Source organism: Mandrillus leucophaeus, unplaced genomic scaffold (genome assembly GCF_000951045.1).
Source record: "Mandrillus leucophaeus isolate KB7577 unplaced genomic scaffold, Mleu.le_1.0 Scaffold507, whole genome shotgun sequence".
NCBI lineage: Eukaryota > Metazoa > Chordata > Mammalia > Primates > Cercopithecidae > Mandrillus > Mandrillus leucophaeus.
The window spans coordinates 731,462-750,772 of NW_012105442.1; the positions used below are offsets into that span (position 1 = coordinate 731,462).

Below are 19,311 nucleotides of genomic sequence, written 5' to 3' on the forward strand. Positions count from 1 at the left end.
ATATATATATATTTTTTGAGACGGAATCTTGTTCTGTTGCCCAGGCAGAAGTGCAGTGGCAGGATCTCAGCTCACTGCAGGCACCCCCTCCTGGGTTCACGCCATTCTCCTACCTCAGCCTCCCGAGTAGCTGGGACTACAGGCACCTGCCACCATGCCCAGCTAAATTTTTGTATTTTTCTTTTAGTAGAGACGAGGTTTCACCATGTTAGCCAGGATGGCCTCGATCTCCTGACTTCATGATCCACCTGCCTTGGCCCCCCAGAGTGCTGGGATTACAGGCATGAGCCACCGTGCCTGGCCCAAAAAAATAATTTTTAAAAAAGCAGCCAAGTATGGTGGTATGTGCCTGTAGTCCTGGCTACTCAGAAGGCTGAGACAGGAGGATCACTTGAGCCTGGGAGTTTGAGGTTACAGGGAGCCATGGTCACGCCACTGTACTCCAGCCTGGGCTACCGAGTGAGACCCTGTTTCTACAAATAAAAACTGTTCATCAGCTGACATGGCTCCTGTGAAGTAGTTATTACTAATCCCTGTAGGGGGATACATAGAGACTAACTGACCTCTGGGGTCACTTCCAACTCTGATTCTATAAACCCTACTTTTTAGTTTGTCACTCCTTCCCTTTTGAAACTAAGAATGATAGCGATGCCCTATAGCCTTTAAAAATTAATGGTGCTGGGTGCGGTGGCTCACACCTCTAATCCCAGCACTTTGGGAGGCTGAGGCGGGCAGATCACCTGAGGTCAGGGGTTCGAGACCAGCCTGGCCAACATCACAAAACCCCATCTCTACTAAAAATACGAAAATTAGCCAGGCATAGTGGCACATGCCTGTAATCCTACATAGTAGGGAGGCTGAGGCAGGAGAATTTCTTGAACCCAGGGGGTGGGGGTTTCAGTGAGTTTGGGTCATACCACTACACTCCAGCCTGGGTGACAGAGCGAGACTCTGTCTCAAAAAAAAAAAAAAAAGAAAGAAAGATAAATAAATAAATAAATAAATAAATAAAATTAATTGCTAAGTAGAGAGTTGTTCATTTAACAAATATTTATAGGCAGCCCAGGGAAGTAGAGTAGTATAATTTACTGTATAGTGAGGGAAGGGGGTGGCGGGGAGAGAGATAGCTAAAGAAATAATTGCAGTCCAATTTGATACATGACTGAGCAATATTCAAAGGCTTTCGCACACAGAAGAAAGAGTCAATTTGGGGAAATTTAAAGAAGTTACACATGGGCTGATTATTAAAAAGTCTTTAAACAAAAATATATTGATCACAAACCCTTTAGCCCCAAAAGTTGTATGGTGCTTTCTATACAGTGAACCTCAGCAGAGATGTTAAATAGTAAAAGGAGATCCTCTACTTCTGAATGATACAGGACTGTCTCTGAGAGATAATATTAGGTGAATGAAACCAGAGTGCAGACTTATGAACATGAGATGTCTATTATTTTTATTGTCACAATTTTTATTGACTATATCTTTTAAGAATGTATTTGGCTGCATATAACAAGACTCTAACAAGACTTATAACAAGACTCTAACAAACAGTGGCTTGAAAGAGTGTAGTGTTTATCTCAGATAACAAGAAGTCTAGAGGTGGACACATCAGAGCTGTTGCAGCCCTCAAAGAAGTCAGTAGGGGCTCAAAGTTTTTTTTGCTCTACCATGCTTAAAGAGGGTTAAACCTTTAGGAGGGCCCCCAGCCCTCTTTAGGAGGTTTAGAGGGTTGGGAGCCCTCTTAGGATCCTTAAGTCTCTACTGTGCCTCCAGGCAGCTGGGCCATATTCCAGACAGGGAACATAGGTAAGCCCAAAATGTCAAAGGTATACACCAACTGAATCTGTTCCCTTATATCAGGAACTCAGTAGATTTCTCAGAAACCCCACCTGGTAGACTAGTGCTTAAATTTAATTGGCCAGACTGTGTCACATGATCACATCTAGCTGAAGGGGATCATGAGGAGGTAAGTTTTTTAAGTGAGGACCATTGCCACTCCAAATGTAGTCAAGGGTATGTACTTTTCTGAATTTTTTTAACCTCTCAAAAAGAATAAAGGGAGGGAAAGAAGATAGAGAAAAAGCAGGCTCCGTTGTCTTTTATCTCCCTTGTTTTTGTGGCAAAACACAATTAACTCTTCTATTTTAACATCAACTTAAATGCAAAACATTTGAAGAGAGTTCAAGTTATTATAAGTAACAATTTTGGTGGGTTTTTTTTCTTTTTTTTTTTTTTTTTTTGAGACAGGGTCTCTGTTGCCCAGGCTGGAGTACAGTGGCGCAAACACAGGAAAGAATGGATAGGCAAATATTAACAGCAATGTCTGCCACCCTGATTTCTGAAACTTAGGATGCTAAAAAAATTTGAGAAGCTTTGGAGGAAAAGGGACAGATCAAAAGCAGATGAAGTTTTTTAACATATAATGGAAAGAAAGTGATTTGATGAAAAATCTTATAAAAACATTGATTAATCTTTCAATATGGTAATTACTTTCTTACTCTGATTACTTAACATAAGTTGTATTTATTTGTGACTATTTTCTAATCAAGAGTTAGCATGAAGGCCCGGCATGGTGGCTCAGGCCTGTAATCCCAGCACTTTGGGAGGCCGAGGTGGGCGGATCACTTGAGGTCATTAGTTCAAGACCAGCCTGGCCAACATGGTGAAACCCTGTCTCTACTAAAAATACAAAAAACTTAGCTGGACATCATGGCACACGCCTGTAATCCCAGCTACTCAGGAGGCTGATGCATGAGAATCACTTGAACCTGGGAGGCAGAGGTTGCAGTGAGCCAAGATCATGTTACTGCACTCCAGTCTGGGCGACAGAGCGAGACTCCATCTCAAAAAAAAAAAAAAAAAAGAGCATGAGAAATATTCAAGAGTACTGAAATATATATACATAAATTGGCATGAAGACTTTTATTTAAGATAATTTTTTAAAAATCCAGTGCATTGACAGTTTAATAGATTGCTTTGGGTAGCTAAAATAGGAATAAGATCACCAGAAGAAACTTTTCTCAAATTTTTTCATACTGTCACTGCTTCTCTGACATATACTAAATTGGACTCTTGCAAAATATGATCCAGAGTTACGTATCTGGTGATAAAATCTTAGAATCTGAGAGCATAGGACTAGATAGTGAAATTACAGGATAGATTTAAAGACTAGTCATTTCACTCCTATTTCCTATAGAAAAGTAGGTATTTTTTAAATCTTTTTAACTATTAACTGCCAGTTTAGGTAACTCTTTTTTAAAAATCCCTGAATCTTATAATTTGGGGACTGGAAGGGATGTGTTTCTCCAGTCCCCCTCCTTTCAGGGACAAGAAGACCAAGGGTCTGAGTTTAAGGGATTTGCCCATGAATTGTCTTATGTAATAAGCAGAAGTAGAACTGTTACCCAGATTCCTGATTAGGCTAAAACTATTGATTTCATTCTGATGAATTCAAACAACTTGACCTTCGCCAGTTACTGTAAACAAAAAGAATTAAGCCTGTTCTTAATATAATTTTTTCCTAGCAACATTCCGTTCCCTGTTACTTCAAAACTAGGAATGAAAATTGGACAAATTTGTGGCATATATTGTGACTTCGGCTTATTCCCCCTCCCCAACCAGCTACTATTCCTTAGGTAAATAAACATTTTATTCTATTTTTATTTTCAGTTTGGGACAGAGTCTCACTCTGTTGCCCAGGCTGGAGTGCAGTGGTGCAGATCTTGGCTCACTGCAACCTCTGCCTCCCTGGTTCAAACGATTCTCCTGCCTCAGCCTCCTGAGTAGCTGGGATTACAGGCATGTGCCACCATATCCAGCTAATTTTTGCATTTTTAGTAGAGACGGGGTTTCACCATGTTGGCCAGGCTGCTCTCAAACTCCTGAGGCTCCTGCCTTAGCCTCCCAAAGAGCTGAGATTACAGGCATGAGCCACTGTGCCCAGCTAAACATTTTAAATTGTCATTTGTTAGTAGGACAAGGTGGCTCTGAGTTCCAGCTTTGCCTTTTATAAACTCAGTGTTCTTGATCAAGTGTTTAACCTCTGCAGACCTCTATAATTAGAATCACAAGTAGATCATATAAATGAAAGGTTTTTTTAAATGGCAGACACTATAAAAATGATGGGCTTTCACTTTTATTATTGCATACCATTGTTTTTGTTGTTTCTGGCCATGTGGCATTTAAAAGTTGCTATTTATTTAATGAATGCTGTTTTATGACTATAAATGTCAAAATCACTCATTTTCATCCTTTGAGTAATCCAAAACACCACTTTTTGCTTACCTAGTTATTACTTTCTTTCATAAGCTGAACTGCATGAAAAACTTGTCCAAATGCTTAACCCTTTTTACTTTTATGCTTTCCCATAATCTCATTATGTGATTTTTGTGAAATGTGACAATATGGACTTTTTTCAGTGAATGGTTTTAGAAACTAGAAATCATTTGCAGGGTAGTAATAAAATACAATTTTATTCCTTTCTTTTAGTCACTTTTTAAAAGGTAATTTTAAATGTTCTATTTTTTAAAAATGTCTTCTGTTAACTTTTCAACTGTCTTTTAAGCCTCCATTCTTAGTGATTTTCTTTGGGATATAATGAGATTTTAATTTAAACTATGAATTTACTCTTAGATGCTATTTGACTCACTGATTAATTTCCTTTCTCTACTCCCCAAATTTGTAATCAAGTACAATATGTCTACTGGGTCATCTTTACATAGTCTCTTAATTTTTTTTAACAAAGGAAATGAATTAGACATGAGATTTTCCTTGGCATTTGATAATGCCAAGTTGTTTAGTTCTTTTAATTGTATCTTTATGTGATTATTATAATTGTTAAGCCAGTCTGGTGTTTTTTTTTTTTTTTTTTTTTTTTTTTGAGACGGAGTCTCGCTCTGCCGCCCAGGCTGGAGTGCAGTGGCCAGATCTCAGCTCACTGCAAGCTCCGCCTCCCGGGTTCACGCCATTCTCCTGCCTCAGCCTCCCAAGTAGCTGGGACTATAGGCGCCTGCCACCTCGCCCGGCTAGTTTTTTGTATATTTTAGTAGAGACGGGGTTTCACCGTGTCAGCCAGGATAGTCTCAATCTCCTGACCTCGTGATCCGCCCGCCTAGGCCTCCCAAAGTGCTGGGATTACAGGCTTGAGCCACCGCGCCCGGCCCAGTCTGGTTTTTTTTGAGAGAAGACTCTCATATATTATTTGATGATTTTATATTTATTTATTTATTTGTTTATTTTATTTATTTATTTTGAGATTGAGTCTTGCTCTGTCATCCAGGCTAGAGTACAGTGACACAATCTCAGCATGCTGCAACCTCCACCTTCTGGGTTCAAGCGATTCTCCTGCCTCAACCTCCCAAGTAGCTCCCAAAAATTAGTCAGGCACCTGCCACCATGCCTGGCTAATTTTTCTATTTTTAATAGAGACAGGGTTTCATCATGTTGGCCAGGCTGGTTTCGAACTCCTTACCTCAGGTGATGCACCCAGCTTGGCCTCCCAAAGTGCAGGGATTACAGGCATGAGCCTGATTACCTGGCCTGATTATTTTATGTTTATTTCTCTCCATGTCTAAGGCAGTTGTCCTAGGTCAAGGCCTTTTGTTGCATCTTCCTTGAACCTTTGTAATAGCTCCCCCACCCCATATCCCTACTTTCCCTAGATACTTATTTAAGGTTTTTCTATGTATCACTTTTGCAATCTTCTTCCTAAGTTATTAAAAAATATGTATCATCCTTTCATCTCAAAACATTGCCTGTGTAATAAAATATAGACCATTTCACCTGCTATAACCAAGCTCCAAAATTCCTATCTCTCACTTATCCACACAGTCCCTTTACTGTAGCCAAACTGATCTCTTCAACCTTTGGTCACATTTTCTGCTCTGGCCTTCTCTATGTCATGATTCATGGTCTTTCTTATTCTGGAGTTCTCAAGCCCTACTCTTGTTTTGCCCTTTTTCTCCAGCTATGGAAATCTTACTTGCCTTTCCAGGCCCCTCTCAAATTTAGCTTCTTCAAGGAAACTTTTTTAAAGCTTTTATGACACAGATGAGGTCTACAGAAAAAAAGGAAAGATAGAATCTTTCAATGGGCACATGTGGGAGGCAGCCTAATCTAGTAGAAAAAGATTGGGGTTTGGAGTCTCTGTTAGTTATCTGTTGTGTAACAAACTACTCCAAACTTTGGTGGCTTAAAACAATAACCAACTTATTTTTCATAATTCTATTGTTTGACTGGACTGTTCCTTTGCTGGTTTCTCCTGTATTTATTTATGTGGCTGTGTTTACCCGGTAAATGTGCAGGGGGCTGGGCTTGACAACATGGGCCTTTCTCCATGTTGTCTTTCATTCTCAAAGAGGCTAGATTAAGTTTCTTAACTTGCAGTCTCAGGTTAGCATTCCAAGAGGGTAAACCCCAATGCAAAAACACTTATCAAGCCTGTTTGTCCCTCTTTTGCTGATGTCCCATTGACCAAACAAGTCACATGGTCAAACTCAGCATCAATCAAGGAGATTATACATTGCTTGGATATCAGAGGATGTGACAGATAAGTGTAACTTGGTGTAACACTCTGCCACAGTTTGCCCTCAGGCCCAATGTTTCACATTCCTTCCATATGCAAAACATACCACCTCCCAAGACCCCAGTCTCATCCATTTTATGACATCAGGCTCAGAGTCCCTGATCTCATGATTTCTGTTAGGTCTCCATATGGATGTGGTTCCATGGGTGCAGCCCCTCTTCAATCAGGGACCTAGGAAATAAAGAAACAAATTATCTACCCTCCCCCCACCCACACACCACCATCTATCCAACATACAATAGTGAATCAGAAAGAAGATAACCACAGTTGTCAGTTTCATTACAAAGAGAGAGAAATGGGAGGTACGTAGCAGTCACTAATCTATAGCAATTCTGAAATCCAGCTGGGCACATATCTGGGCCACCTACTCTATCTTGGAGCAAGGAATATTTCTTGATTAGGGCTCAGTTCTGTTCCCTGGAAATGGTTCTCGAATTCACTCTTCTCCATTGTTCTTGGTTCTGCCTTCTGAGCTTCCTTTTCTTTTCTTTCCTTTTTTTTTTTTTTGAAATAGAGTCTCACTCCGTGCCTAGACTAGAGTGCAATAGTGCAGTCAGTTCACTGTAACTTTGAACTCCTGAGCTCAGGTGATTGTCCCACCTCAGCCTCCCAAGTAACTGGGACTACAGGTGTGCACTCCCTCACCCAGCTAATTTTTATTTTTAAATTTTTTGTAGAGATGGGGTCTCACTATGTTGCCTGGACTGATGTTGAACTCCTGGCCTCAAGCAGTCCTACCACCTGGACCTCCCAAAGTGCTGGGATTACAGGCATGAGCCACTGCACCTGGCCTATTTTCCCTTTCTAGTAAGATATAGTTTATACTTGTAGCTGAGTAGCTTTCCAGCTTCCACTAAGAGTTTGCCATTCCTTCAGCCTTTGCCTCCCAGTCTCATTTTTCTGACTCAAAGCAAACACTCCACTTCTAGATATATCATTTCTGTATCAGATATCTGTTGCTACATAACAAATCACCCATACAATTTAGTGACTTGAAACACACTACCATTTTGTGGATTGACCTGAGGGTTCTTCTGCTTGGGGTCATGCAACTCCTGTGACTGCGAAAAGCTTATCAGTTGCATAGGCACTTATCAGGCTTCCATGTGTACTGTTTGTTGATGTCCTATTGGCCAAAGCAAGTCACATTGCCAGGCGTGGAAGGGGATCATGCAGGACCTTGGAAACCAAAAGACGTGACTCACATAGGGCCATTTGTAGCAGATACCAACAGATTTTCAGATCTACATTACTGTGTACTCTTGGGAAAGTCATTTTACTTGTGTGCACAATTTTTTCACCTATTAAAAGAGGTTAATAATACCTATCATGAAGTTGTGATAATGTTTAAATTTTTAGAATTACCTGTTGATTTTTTTTCTGAATATAAAAGTAATACTTTTGTCATGGTACAAAATATACAAACTACAGAAAAATATAAAAAGGAACAAACATCTGCTGAAATTGCCGTGTAATATAGTTCTATACTATAAGCTCCTCAGGGGCCTTCTCTATATTATTTGCTACTGTAGGTTTTTGTCTTCATTCTTATTCTGAAAGTTATAAAGTCCTTGAAGGATGAAACCATATTGTATTTATCTCTGTAAACCCCATAGCTTTGCATTTACGATTGAGATAATGTGGCTAGGAGCAGTGGCTCACACCTGTTATCCCCACACTTTGGAGTCCGAAGCAGGTGGATCACCTGAGCTCAGGAGTTCAAGACCAGCCTGGGCAACATGGCAAAACCCTGTCTCTACCAAAAATATAAAAGTTAGCCAGGCTTGGTGTCACACACCAAGTAGTCCCAGCTACTCAGGAGGCTGAAGTGGGAAGATTATTTGAGCCTGGGAGGTGGAAGTTACAGTGAGCTGAGATTGCACCACTGCACTCAAACCTGGGTGACAGAGTGAGACCCCATCAAAAAAAAAAAAAGAGAGTGATAGAGAATGTACATAATGCCCTTAGACTAGTATCTGGCACACAGATTATATTCTCACTTAAATTGGAATTCCATTAGACAGTACTAAGGAGTCTCAGAAATCTTGAAGTTATGAGCATGAGGAAAGTATACCAAGAGCACAATGTCTAAATGGAGCTGTGGAGGGTGGCCCTCCACTGGCCAACTTCTATCTGGGATATCCTAGTGACTTGTGGGGAAGAGTGAGGAGTATTACAGAGAAGGAAGGTGTCAAGATCTTCTTACAGATCCCAAACTGCTCAGTAGAGAGGCCTCTATTTAAAGCTTCATTAGAAAGATATAATACCCCCCCCCCAAAAAAGTGGGTGGCAACCTATGGAATATTTTATTGTTGAAAACTGAAATCAGACATTAGTGATAACACGGTATTCTTGATACTCTAACAAATCTTACCTTTATGTTTTAGTCAAAGAAGTTTGGCAGAGATCACAGAGCTTATTCATACTGCTCTCCTTGTACATCGTGGGATAGTAAATTTAAATGAGTTGCAATCATCTGATGGTCCACTGAAAGACATGCAATTTGGAAATAAAATTGCTATCCTGAGTGGAGACTTTCTTCTAGCAAATGCCTGCAATGGACTTGCTCTGCTACAGAACACCAAGGTAAAAATGGGCAGGGTTTGGTTGTACCTGAATGGCTTCAGGCAGCAATTAGTTGGCTGCTGGAGCCACAGGTCTGTGTGTCCTCCTGCCCCAACTCCCCTCATGTGCATGCTCAGTAAACAGTAAAACTGTGATGAGCATGATGATGGCAGTGTTAGTACCAGGCAAAGCGTAAATGCTAGGAACGAGTTTTGAAAGTAATTTTTTTTTCTGATTATGGATGAAATTATTAATTATAGAATAGGGTTAAATCTTCAAAGAAAACATAAGTAAATATTACCTATAATCCCACTATCCAGAGATAATCACTGCTGGTTTATATCTTCATGTATTTCCTTGTAGTCTTTTTCTGTTGTTCATTAATGCCTTTATATATGTAATTTTTTTTTGTAATATATATGAGAACTTGCTATGTATAAGGTTTTTTTAATCCTGCCTATTTTTTCTTACTTAATATTATGATATGAGCATGTTCCCATGGTTATAACTTTTTTTATAATATCCAATCACTTAGATATAATACCTCTTATTTAACAAATTCCTCATTGTTGGACATTGAGGTTGCTTCTTATTTTTACTATCATAAGTAGATCTTCAGTAAAGATCTTTGCATATCAATTTTCCTTATTCCAGATTATTTCTTTAAGATAAAGACCTAGAAGTGGTTCAAATGGTTAAACATTTTTAGTGTTTTTTTTTTTTTTTTCCTTTTGTTATAGAGATATGGTCTCACTCTATCACCCAGGCTAAAGGCCGGGTGCGGTGGCTCACTCCCGTAATCCCAGCACTTTGGGAGGCCAGGGAGGGTGGATCACCTGAGGTCGGGAGTTCGAGACCAGCCTGCCAACATGGTGAAACCCCGTCTCTACTAAAAATAAAAAATGAGCTGGGCATGGTGGCGCATGCCTGTAATCCCAGCTACTCGGGAGGCTGAAGCAGGAGAACCTCTTGAACCCAGGAGGTAGAGGTTGCAGTGAGCCGAGATTGAGCCACTGCACTCCACCCTAGGAGGTTGCAGTGAGCTGAGATCGCGCCACTGCACTCCAGCCTGGGAGACAGAGTGAGACTCTGTCTCAAAAAAAATAAAAATAAAAATAAAAAAATAAAGTGCGGTAGCATAATCATAGCTTACTTCAGCCTCAAACTCCTGGGCTCAAGCCATCTCTTACCTTAGCCTCCTGAGTAGCTACAGGCACCACCATGCCTGGCTAATTTTTAAAAACTTTTTGTGGAGACAGAGTCTCACTGTGTTTTCCAGGCTTGTCTTGAACTCCTGGCCTCAAACGATCCTCCCACCTCAACCTCCCAAAGTGCTGCAATTACAGTATGAGATTAATCCCAGCCACTACAAGGATTAAGGCCACCACACCTGGCCACATTTTTAGTATTCTTGATACATATTGCCAACCTGCTTTATGGAAGGGTTATAGAGGTATTTCTTGTTATATCAGTTAGGATAAGGTTTGATTATAAGGTAACAGTGCCCTATAAGATAGGAATTTATTTTTTTTTCTCATGTAAAATCACCTAGGAGTAGGCAGTCAAAAGTTGGTGTGGTGATTCTGCAAAGTCAGGGATCCAGGCTCCTTCTATCTTACGGTTCTGCCATCCTTATCTTACCACATCATGGCCTGAGGCAGTTGCAATTATGACCTCCCTCCAGTCAATAGAAGGAGGAAGGACATAAAAGGGCAGGTCTCCTTCCCTTGAAGGTTGGATCAGTGTACATCCTAGTTTGCTAAAGCAGAGTCCCAGTGTAAGCCAGCTATCCTGGGATCTCATCTGATTCAGCATTTGTCCTGGATTTTTCATTTTTTAACAGAGAATTATTACTAATAATTATATTAGAATAAGTTGGGATGAGTTTGGTAGATCCCCACTTAGTACTTCCAGCCTCTGTTTTTGTTTTTGTGTAGTGTAATATAATAGTATTGTGAGACCCTTACACAGTGGAGAGAGTTCTCATTATCAGTTGTCCTTTTTTCCTTTTTTCTTTTTTGAAACAGGGTCTTACTCTGTCACCTAGGCTGGAGTGCAGTGGTGCAATCACTGTAGCCTCACCCTCCCTGATTAAAGCGATCCTCCTATCTCAGTGTCCCAAGTAGCTGGGACCACAGGTGCATACAACCACACTCGGCTAATTTTTTGTATTTTTTTTTTTTCAGAGACGGGCTTTTGCCTTTCACCATGTTGCCCAGGCTGGTCTTGAACTCCTGGGCTCAAGAAATCCTCCTGTGTTGGCCTCCCAAAGTGCTGGGATTACAGGGATGAGCCACTGTGCCCAGCTTCATTTTAAGTTGTTAGGAAATCTGAAAGATACCAGAAATAACATCTCTTTTCCCAACCCTTTCAGGCACAACTAATACTTCCCAGTCAAGGACAGAATGCAGGGCAATTGCTAATACAGTAAAGTACACTCAGACACAAATGTCTAGGGGCAGCTAACTGTTTCCTGTATCAGGTGGTGGGAAAAGTTTTGATGCTGCTGCCCCAGCTGGCTGTGTAGTGTGTTACCCAATTGTACTGTAGCCCATGCGTGACCTGCAAAAGTCACAAAGCCACCAGGTACCAGTTGATAAGTTCAGTGGGAAACAGTAAATTATAGGTTTGGGTGTCTGTAAAATATATATGGGAAATCAAGGCTGATCAGCTCTGCTAGGGAGCAAGTATAGCGTAGACTGAGCACACTTGCTTGTACAGTGTAAATCTATAACTATTTTATTGCTTGGCAACACTTAGTTTTTGCAGTAAATCTTTTTGGCAGCAGTAAACTGAAAAAACTAAAAGTATGTGTTTCATTTTTTAAGTATTGATTTTTTTTCTTAAGAAAGTTAATAAGGAATGTATATTAATAACTTGAAAAAAATGTTTGTTGACATTTACTAACCACTGTGGAGGCCATAGTGGTATCACTGACCACATGAAAACAAGAAGAGTAAAGTCTGTCAAAGAAGTATCAGGATTTACTTTATGCAGCTGCAGAAGGTATATATCCATACCACTCTGCAACACAACTTATATTTAGAGAAATGACTATTCTAAGTGATTTCACTAATTATCGACTACAAGTGTTTATGTGTATATAGGAAAAGGGAAGCAATAGTTCTTTTGTTTCATTGTCAGAAGAACTATGAAAGCAGTTAACTAATTCCAGTTTTAGTTCAGTGTCATCAGGTATTTCAAATAAGTATATCATTTAAGTTAGTTCTACAAATGGTTTCATTTTTTCTTTCCATTCATTCATGGGATTAAGGTAAAGCTTTTGGAAGTATATTCTGTTAAACATAAAGCCTTTATGAGTGAGATTGGAAATTCAGTTTAAAAGTTCAATATAGAAAGACCGGGCGCGGTGGCTCAAGCCTGTAATCCCTGCACTTTGGGAGGCCAACGCAGGCGGATCACGAGATCACAAGCTCTAGACCATCCTGGCTAACACGGTGAAACCCCGTCTCTATTAAAAACACAAAAACTTACAAAAACTTAGCTGGGCGTGGTGGCGGGCACCTGTAGTCCCAGCTACTTGGGAGGCTGAAGCAGGAGAATGGCGTGAACCCGCGAGGCAGAGTTTGCAGTGAGCCGAGATTGTGCCACTGCACTCCAGCCTCGGCAACAGAGTGAGACTCCGTCTCAAAAAATAAATAAATAAAAGTTCAATGTAGAAAATAAAATTATTAGTTTATAGTAACAATAGAAGTGCAAATTTTGGTGAAGCACAGTGTTGTGGTAAAAACAATGTTTTTTTACTACATTAAGCCACCCGTGGAATAGTTGGCATTGGTTGTGGCACACAATTGATTATTACATCTAAACGAGCACCAAAAGTCTTCTATTTTAGTAGAAGCTATTGTTACATCAAAATTTATAAATATCTGAATAGTCACAGTCACTGCACTGTAAGATTTGGGAGTTGTAGCTGATGTCAGATAAAAAATACGCTTCAGGCCGGGCACGGTGGCTCATGCCTGTAATCCCAGCACTTTGGGAGGCTGAAGTGGGTGGATCACCTGAGATCAGGAGTTCGAGACCAGTCTGACCAAGATAGTGAAATCCTGTCTCTACTAAAAATGCAGAAAACATTAGCCGAGCATGGTGGCACATGCGTGTAATCCCAGCTACTTGGGAGGATGAGGCACGAGAATCACTTGAACCCGGGTGGTGGAGGTAGCAGTGAGCCGAGATGGCGCCATTGCACTCTAGCCTGGGCAACAAGAGCGAAACTCTGTCTCCAAAAAAAAAAAAAAAAAAAATCGACAGAGCAGTGTGTGCCTTTTCTCTTTTTTTTTTTTTTTTTTGAGACGGAGTCTCGCTCTGTCGCCCAGCTGGAGCTCAGTGGCCGGATCTCAGGTCACTGCAAGCTCCGCCTCCCGGGTTTACGCCATTCTCCTGCCTCAGCCTCCCGAGTAGCTGGGACTACAGGCGCCCACCACCTCACCCGGCTAGTTTTTTGTATTTTTTTTTTTAGTAGAGACGAGGTTTCACCATGTTAGCCAGGATGGTCTCAATCTCCTGACCTCGTGATCCGCCCGTCTCGGCCTCCCAAAGTGCAGGGATTACAGGCGTGAGCCACCGTGCCCAGCCGCCTTTTCTCTTTATTGTCTGTCATTGATCAGATTTTAGAAATCTTTATAAATCAGTCTGTGCCCCCAACAGTGGTATTGAACTTTATTCTAAATGGGTCATCAAAAGTTTGGTGGCATTCGGGTGCGGTGGCTCACGCCTGTATTTCCAGCACTTTGGGAGGCCAAGGCAGGCGGATCCCTTGAGGTCAGGAGTTTGAGACCAGCCTGGCCAACACAGTGAAACCCTGTTTCTACTGAAAATACAAAAATTAGCCAGGTGTGGTGGTGCATGCCTGTAATTCCAGCTACTCAGGAGTTTGAGGCACGAGAATCACTTGAACCCATAAGTTGGAGGTTTCAGTGAGCCAAGATCACGCCACTGTACCTCCAGCCTGGGTGACGGGGTGAAACTCTGTCTCAAAAAAAAAATTTTTTTTTTAAATAATAATAATATTTGGCAACATTTTGTTCAACATCAGTTGAGATTCTTAAATCAAGTATTCAATAAACGCAACACTACATGAGACTTTTAGGGAATTACAATTAATGAAAACAAAACAAAGCTTCCATTAGAATTTTTCCCTACAAAAGCAAAGAAGGAATGATATAGACAGTAGGAACTCAAACGATATACAAGATTAAAATTTTCAGTTCTGTAGTTGCGATTTGAAATGTCTCACCTTGCAGGAAGAATCTTGGTGGTGCTCCTACTTTGAATAAATTGCACACGCGCGCACACACACACACACACACACACACACACACAAAGTGAGATTGAGAAGGCCTAGATTTTGCAGCATCTAAATTTGGCAAAACATTGAAAAGAATTATAGAGACAACTTATTTGCCAAGTTTTGTCTTATAAAAATATTTGTTAGGCTGGGAACAGTGGCTCACGCCTATAATCCCAGCACTTTGGGAGGTCGAGGTGGGCAGATCACCTGAGGTTGGGAGTTCGAGACCAGCTGGACCAACATGGCGAAACCCTGAAATTAGCAGGGCATGGTAGCACATGTCTGTAATCCCAGCTGCTCAGGAGGCTGAGGCAGGAGAATCGCTTGAACCGAGGAGACGGAGGTTGCAGTGAGCTGAGATTGCACCATTGCACTCCAGCCTGGGCAACAAGAGCGAAACTCCATCTGAAGAAAAAAAAAAAAAAGAAAAAAGATCTGTTAAAGTAAGATACTCTGATGGAAGCAAAAAGAAAGTGCCTCTAAAAATATTTGGACTGAAATATTTATACTGTTCAATATTTTTAAAATTAGAATTCTGTCCTCCATTTAGCAAATTTACTCTGAACTTATCAGGTAACTTAGAATGTGTAGAAAGAGAATTTTCTCCATAATTGAAAGTATCAATAATTCCAAACTAACTATGTTAAACTGCAACTGTGAAAAATATTGCGGGCAGGTTTATTTTTAAATACCATATTTTAATGAACACATTCTTCAGAAAAATGCCAATGACACAATATTAGAGATAGATATGGCTAAGAAATGGATTAAACCATGTAAATATACATCAATAATAATTCTTCTCATTATTTTTAAATATTCAGATAATCAGTATAAAGAAATTATTGTTTTATTGTATGCACATGTATGTTATCTTTATTGCTTTTGAAATTTTATTTTTGAAAATAGTTTTTGAATAGAACCAGTTGAGTCCACCAATCTAATAAAATCAGCTGTTTGTTAATAAATACATATTTCAAAAAGTATAAAATTTTAGTTGTTTCAGCGCTTCTTTTTACTCTTGTGTCCCAGTTTGCATGATAAATTATATAATATTCACACTTCAAAGATCTTTCTCATAAGTTATATGAGATTTTTCTGCTTACATCCTGTTGACCAGAATTTAATTATATAGCCATACCTAGCTGTAAGGGAAGCTAGAAAATGTAATTTTTATTGTAGATCATCATGGATCCAGCCAAAAATCTGGAAGATACAGATAACAGATACTAGAAGACAAGTAACATTCTGCCCTACCTTCTCATCATGTGTTTGCATTTTTGGCTAGCACATATGAGGTAGACCTGCTGAATTTAAGGGAGAAAGTAGTATGGTACCTTTAATATCTAATTTATATTCATATTTTTTAAAAAGCTAAAGTAAAAAATGAATTGATCCTATTAAGCAGACTATTAGAGAATCTTGATCAGGCATGGTGACTGACACCTATCATCCCAGTACTTTGGGAGATGGAGGTGGGAGGATAGCTGGAGCCCAGGAGTTGGAGACCAGCCTGGGCAACATAGCAAGACCCTGTCTCTACAGGAAAAAAAAAAAAAAGGCAGGCATGGTGGTGCATGCCGTTAGTCCTAGCTACTTAGCGGGCTGAGGTGGTAGGATTGCTTGAGCCTAGGAGGTGGAGGCTGCATTGAGCTATGAATGCACCACTCTTTCTCTAGCCTGGGCAATAGAGCCCGTCTCAAAAAAAAAAAAAAAGAGAGAGAGAGAGAGGGAGAATCTGATGTCTCTCTCCAATTCTATTTTTTTCATCTCAAATTTCTCTCTCCTTTATGCATATAGTATACTTTCATGGGTCCCACTAAATTCTCTCCTTCACTGGAATTCACATGTTAATGGAAGGTGAGTGGTTCTTTGCCCCTGGGACTCACAGACTGTATCATCCATCTTTCCTTTTCACCATATTTGCAGTGGTCTGTGATAAAACTTAGCCCTTGTTTGGAGAAGAAAGAGGCCTCATAAAGTGCAGGTCAGACATAGTGTCTGGACACCGTAAGCTGCACATGACCAGCTCTAGCTTCACAGGCTGGCTGTTCATGGGTTAGACCTACAAAGCTGAGGGGAGGAGATATTCTGAACCTATTGCTTGATAGTACCTAGGTCCACATTTTGGTAATTTGTCTCGGTATAGTCCCCATCTTAGAAAACCAAGACTCATTGCCTTTAGACAAATTTCTATTTGTTTTCTGCAATCATTCGTTTTAACTTTGAACTATTTTGATGAAATCTTACATAAGGTTAAAATGGTGGTAACATAATCATGTTAAATGATACAAACAAATAATCACTTGTTTAAACTGCTTCCCTTTATGGGACTGGTATTTAACATGTTACTTTTTCTTAGCTAGCTTGTGTCAGTCACACATGCTTTTTTTCAATATGGTTCAAGTACAGTGAAAATGGAAGCTTTACTCTCATCAAAATCAAATCAGATTCACAGCCTGTGAAATCCACTCTTGGTGTTTTGCATTCAGAAGCATCACTATAAATGTTCCAGAGTCTAAGACCTCCACCATCTGCTCCATTAGGCACTGGATTTCAGTAGCACTACTTGATTTACAAAAAGAAAAAGAAAAACTTAGCATATCCAAGCAACTATTCAGCCTGAAGCTTCTTGAAATAAGAATGATCTGGCATTTCCTTCCCCTTCAGTGAGCCCCATGCCTTCATGGTCTCTGCACAGGTTTACACCTTTAAATTTGCATTTTATCAACCTTTCTCTGGTGAGGAATTTTTTCCTTTTTAGGCTATGGTATGTTTTTTTCTGAATTTGATAGTTGTATGTTGAATTGAAGGCTTTATTCTGTGCAGCCCTCCTGTTAATCTCAAATGTGAATCATTTGCACCTTGTTCTTCAAAGGGTCATTGAAGGCTCTACCAGGTCAATTTCAAAAAAAAAAAAAAAAAAAAAGCCTTAGGGGTTCACTTTTTGTGAAAGACCTTAAGAACCATGCCCAGGCTCTGTAATTGATCTTCAAATCAAGGCTTTTAGTATCTCTCTTTTAATCATAATAGATGATTTTCAAATCAGGTGCACAGTATTTTAAACTGAGGAAACTGTGAATTACTAAAGTTCTTGAAAGTCAGGAATTCCCTTTGATAAAGCAAATCTCCCATATTCAGAGCCAGTTTCTTTCATTTAAATACTTGGCAATATTTTCATCAGAATAATTTAAGGAAAGGGGAGTTATATCTCAAAAGAGGACTTATTTTATCAAATGAGCTCCCAGAAGCTTAAGCTGATTAAGTGTTATAGTAACTATGGGTTTTTTGGAAGGAGGAGGTGGCAATAAATATTTCTTTGGAGTAGTATTGTATTAAAACTTTTTTTTTTTTGAGACAGAGTTTTGCTCTTGTCACCCAGGCTGGAGTGCAGTGGCGTGATCTTGGCTCACTGCAACCTCTGCCTCTTGGGTTCAAGTGATTCTCCTGCCTCAGCCTCCCAAGTAGCTGGGATTACAGGCGCCCACCACCATACCTGGCTAATTTTTTGTATTTTTAGTAGATGGGGGTTTGCCATGTTGGGCAGGCTGGTCTTGAACTCCTAACCTCGGGTGATCCACCCACCTCAGCCTCCCAAGGTGCTAGGATTACAGGCGTGAGCCACCACGTCCGGCCAAGTTTTCTTATCTCTACATATGGTTAATGTCTTGGTAAAGTTAGATTCTATTTAATGATGTTTTAGTTTTCTTTTATAAGAAAGAAAATTTGTCAACAATAGCAACATAAATAGATACCACAGCAAGAGGAAACAGGCAAAACTTAATACAGAATTTCTGTTTATAATATGTCACTGTTTTTTCACAGTGACAGCCTGCTTTTTCTTTGAGGATGTATATTTAACTTGGTAATTAAAGTTGGCATATTTGTAGCAACTTTAATTTTTTATGACTTATTCATTCTACCAATTTGTCATTGTCTTGTGCTACTCGATTCTTGTCTGAATTTCTATATGATGTGTTTATCTCTGTACTTCTCATGGGGCAGCCATTAGATGAAGGGTTCTGCAGTCAAATGAAATTCAGAGCTGTTTTATAATTGCCAAGGGTAAAATTAGCAGAGTCAATTATTTTCCCTTTGGCTTTTCCCTGAAGATATTAGGGGTCTTCAAAGTAACTGCCATAGGTAATACTTAGATTTTTAAGTATCTCCAAGTATAGAAATTGGCTTATTAATCCTCTGGTAATTGCCTTCTTACCATTATAGCTGTAGTCACATAAATGCAGATTAACAAGATTTTTAATTCAAGAGTGAATTTAAAAATTAATGCTTGGGTTTTCATTCGTTTTCAATTATGGAACATAAGGGCAACTTTTTATTTTAGTACTTCACTGTATAAAGACCTGGACTAAAAGGCCTCAGAATGCCTCTTTTTAAATCATACATTTCCTGATTCCATTGGGATAAGTTGCTCTATATTGTGTCCATGTAGAACATCACTGGATGCTGTAGTGATGTGATCATGCCAGAATCTAAAATTCTAGTGTTTGAGCAGCAAGCTATCAGTGAGACATGCTGACTAATTGGAAGGGAAATCATGAAATGGAGAAGTACTATAATTTCGAAATCTAGCTGGCCATTAACAGGCTTCCTCTGGTCTTTGTATTTATTTAGACTGGGTTTGTATTTAGGATTAAGCCACAGTGCAAATAAGACTGTGTGGATTACTACCTGTCATCTTGTTTTTGAAAATAGTCTTTTACTTTACATATATAATGATAAGCCTAGTATTTAAAGAATGGAATTTATCACGTTATTTTTTTTCTTTGCAGTCATTTTAATTTAATGGACCTATTGCTATATATCAGATTGGAGACTGTGAGTCAGCCTG

At 39.7% G+C, this 19,311-nt stretch overlaps 1 protein-coding gene across 1 annotated transcript in view; it reads left to right on the top strand.

Annotated features, from left to right (window-relative positions):
* PDSS2 (prenyl (decaprenyl) diphosphate synthase, subunit 2) overlaps positions 1 to 19,311 on the top strand; it is a 315,612-nt gene that overhangs the window by 190,034 nt on the left and 106,267 nt on the right. Inside the window, exon 3 of the mRNA XM_011996258.1 lies at positions 8,971 to 9,169. Coding sequence (XP_011851648.1) covers positions 8,971 to 9,169 — 199 coding nt within the window. The remainder of the gene's footprint in view (positions 1 to 8,970; positions 9,170 to 19,311) is intronic.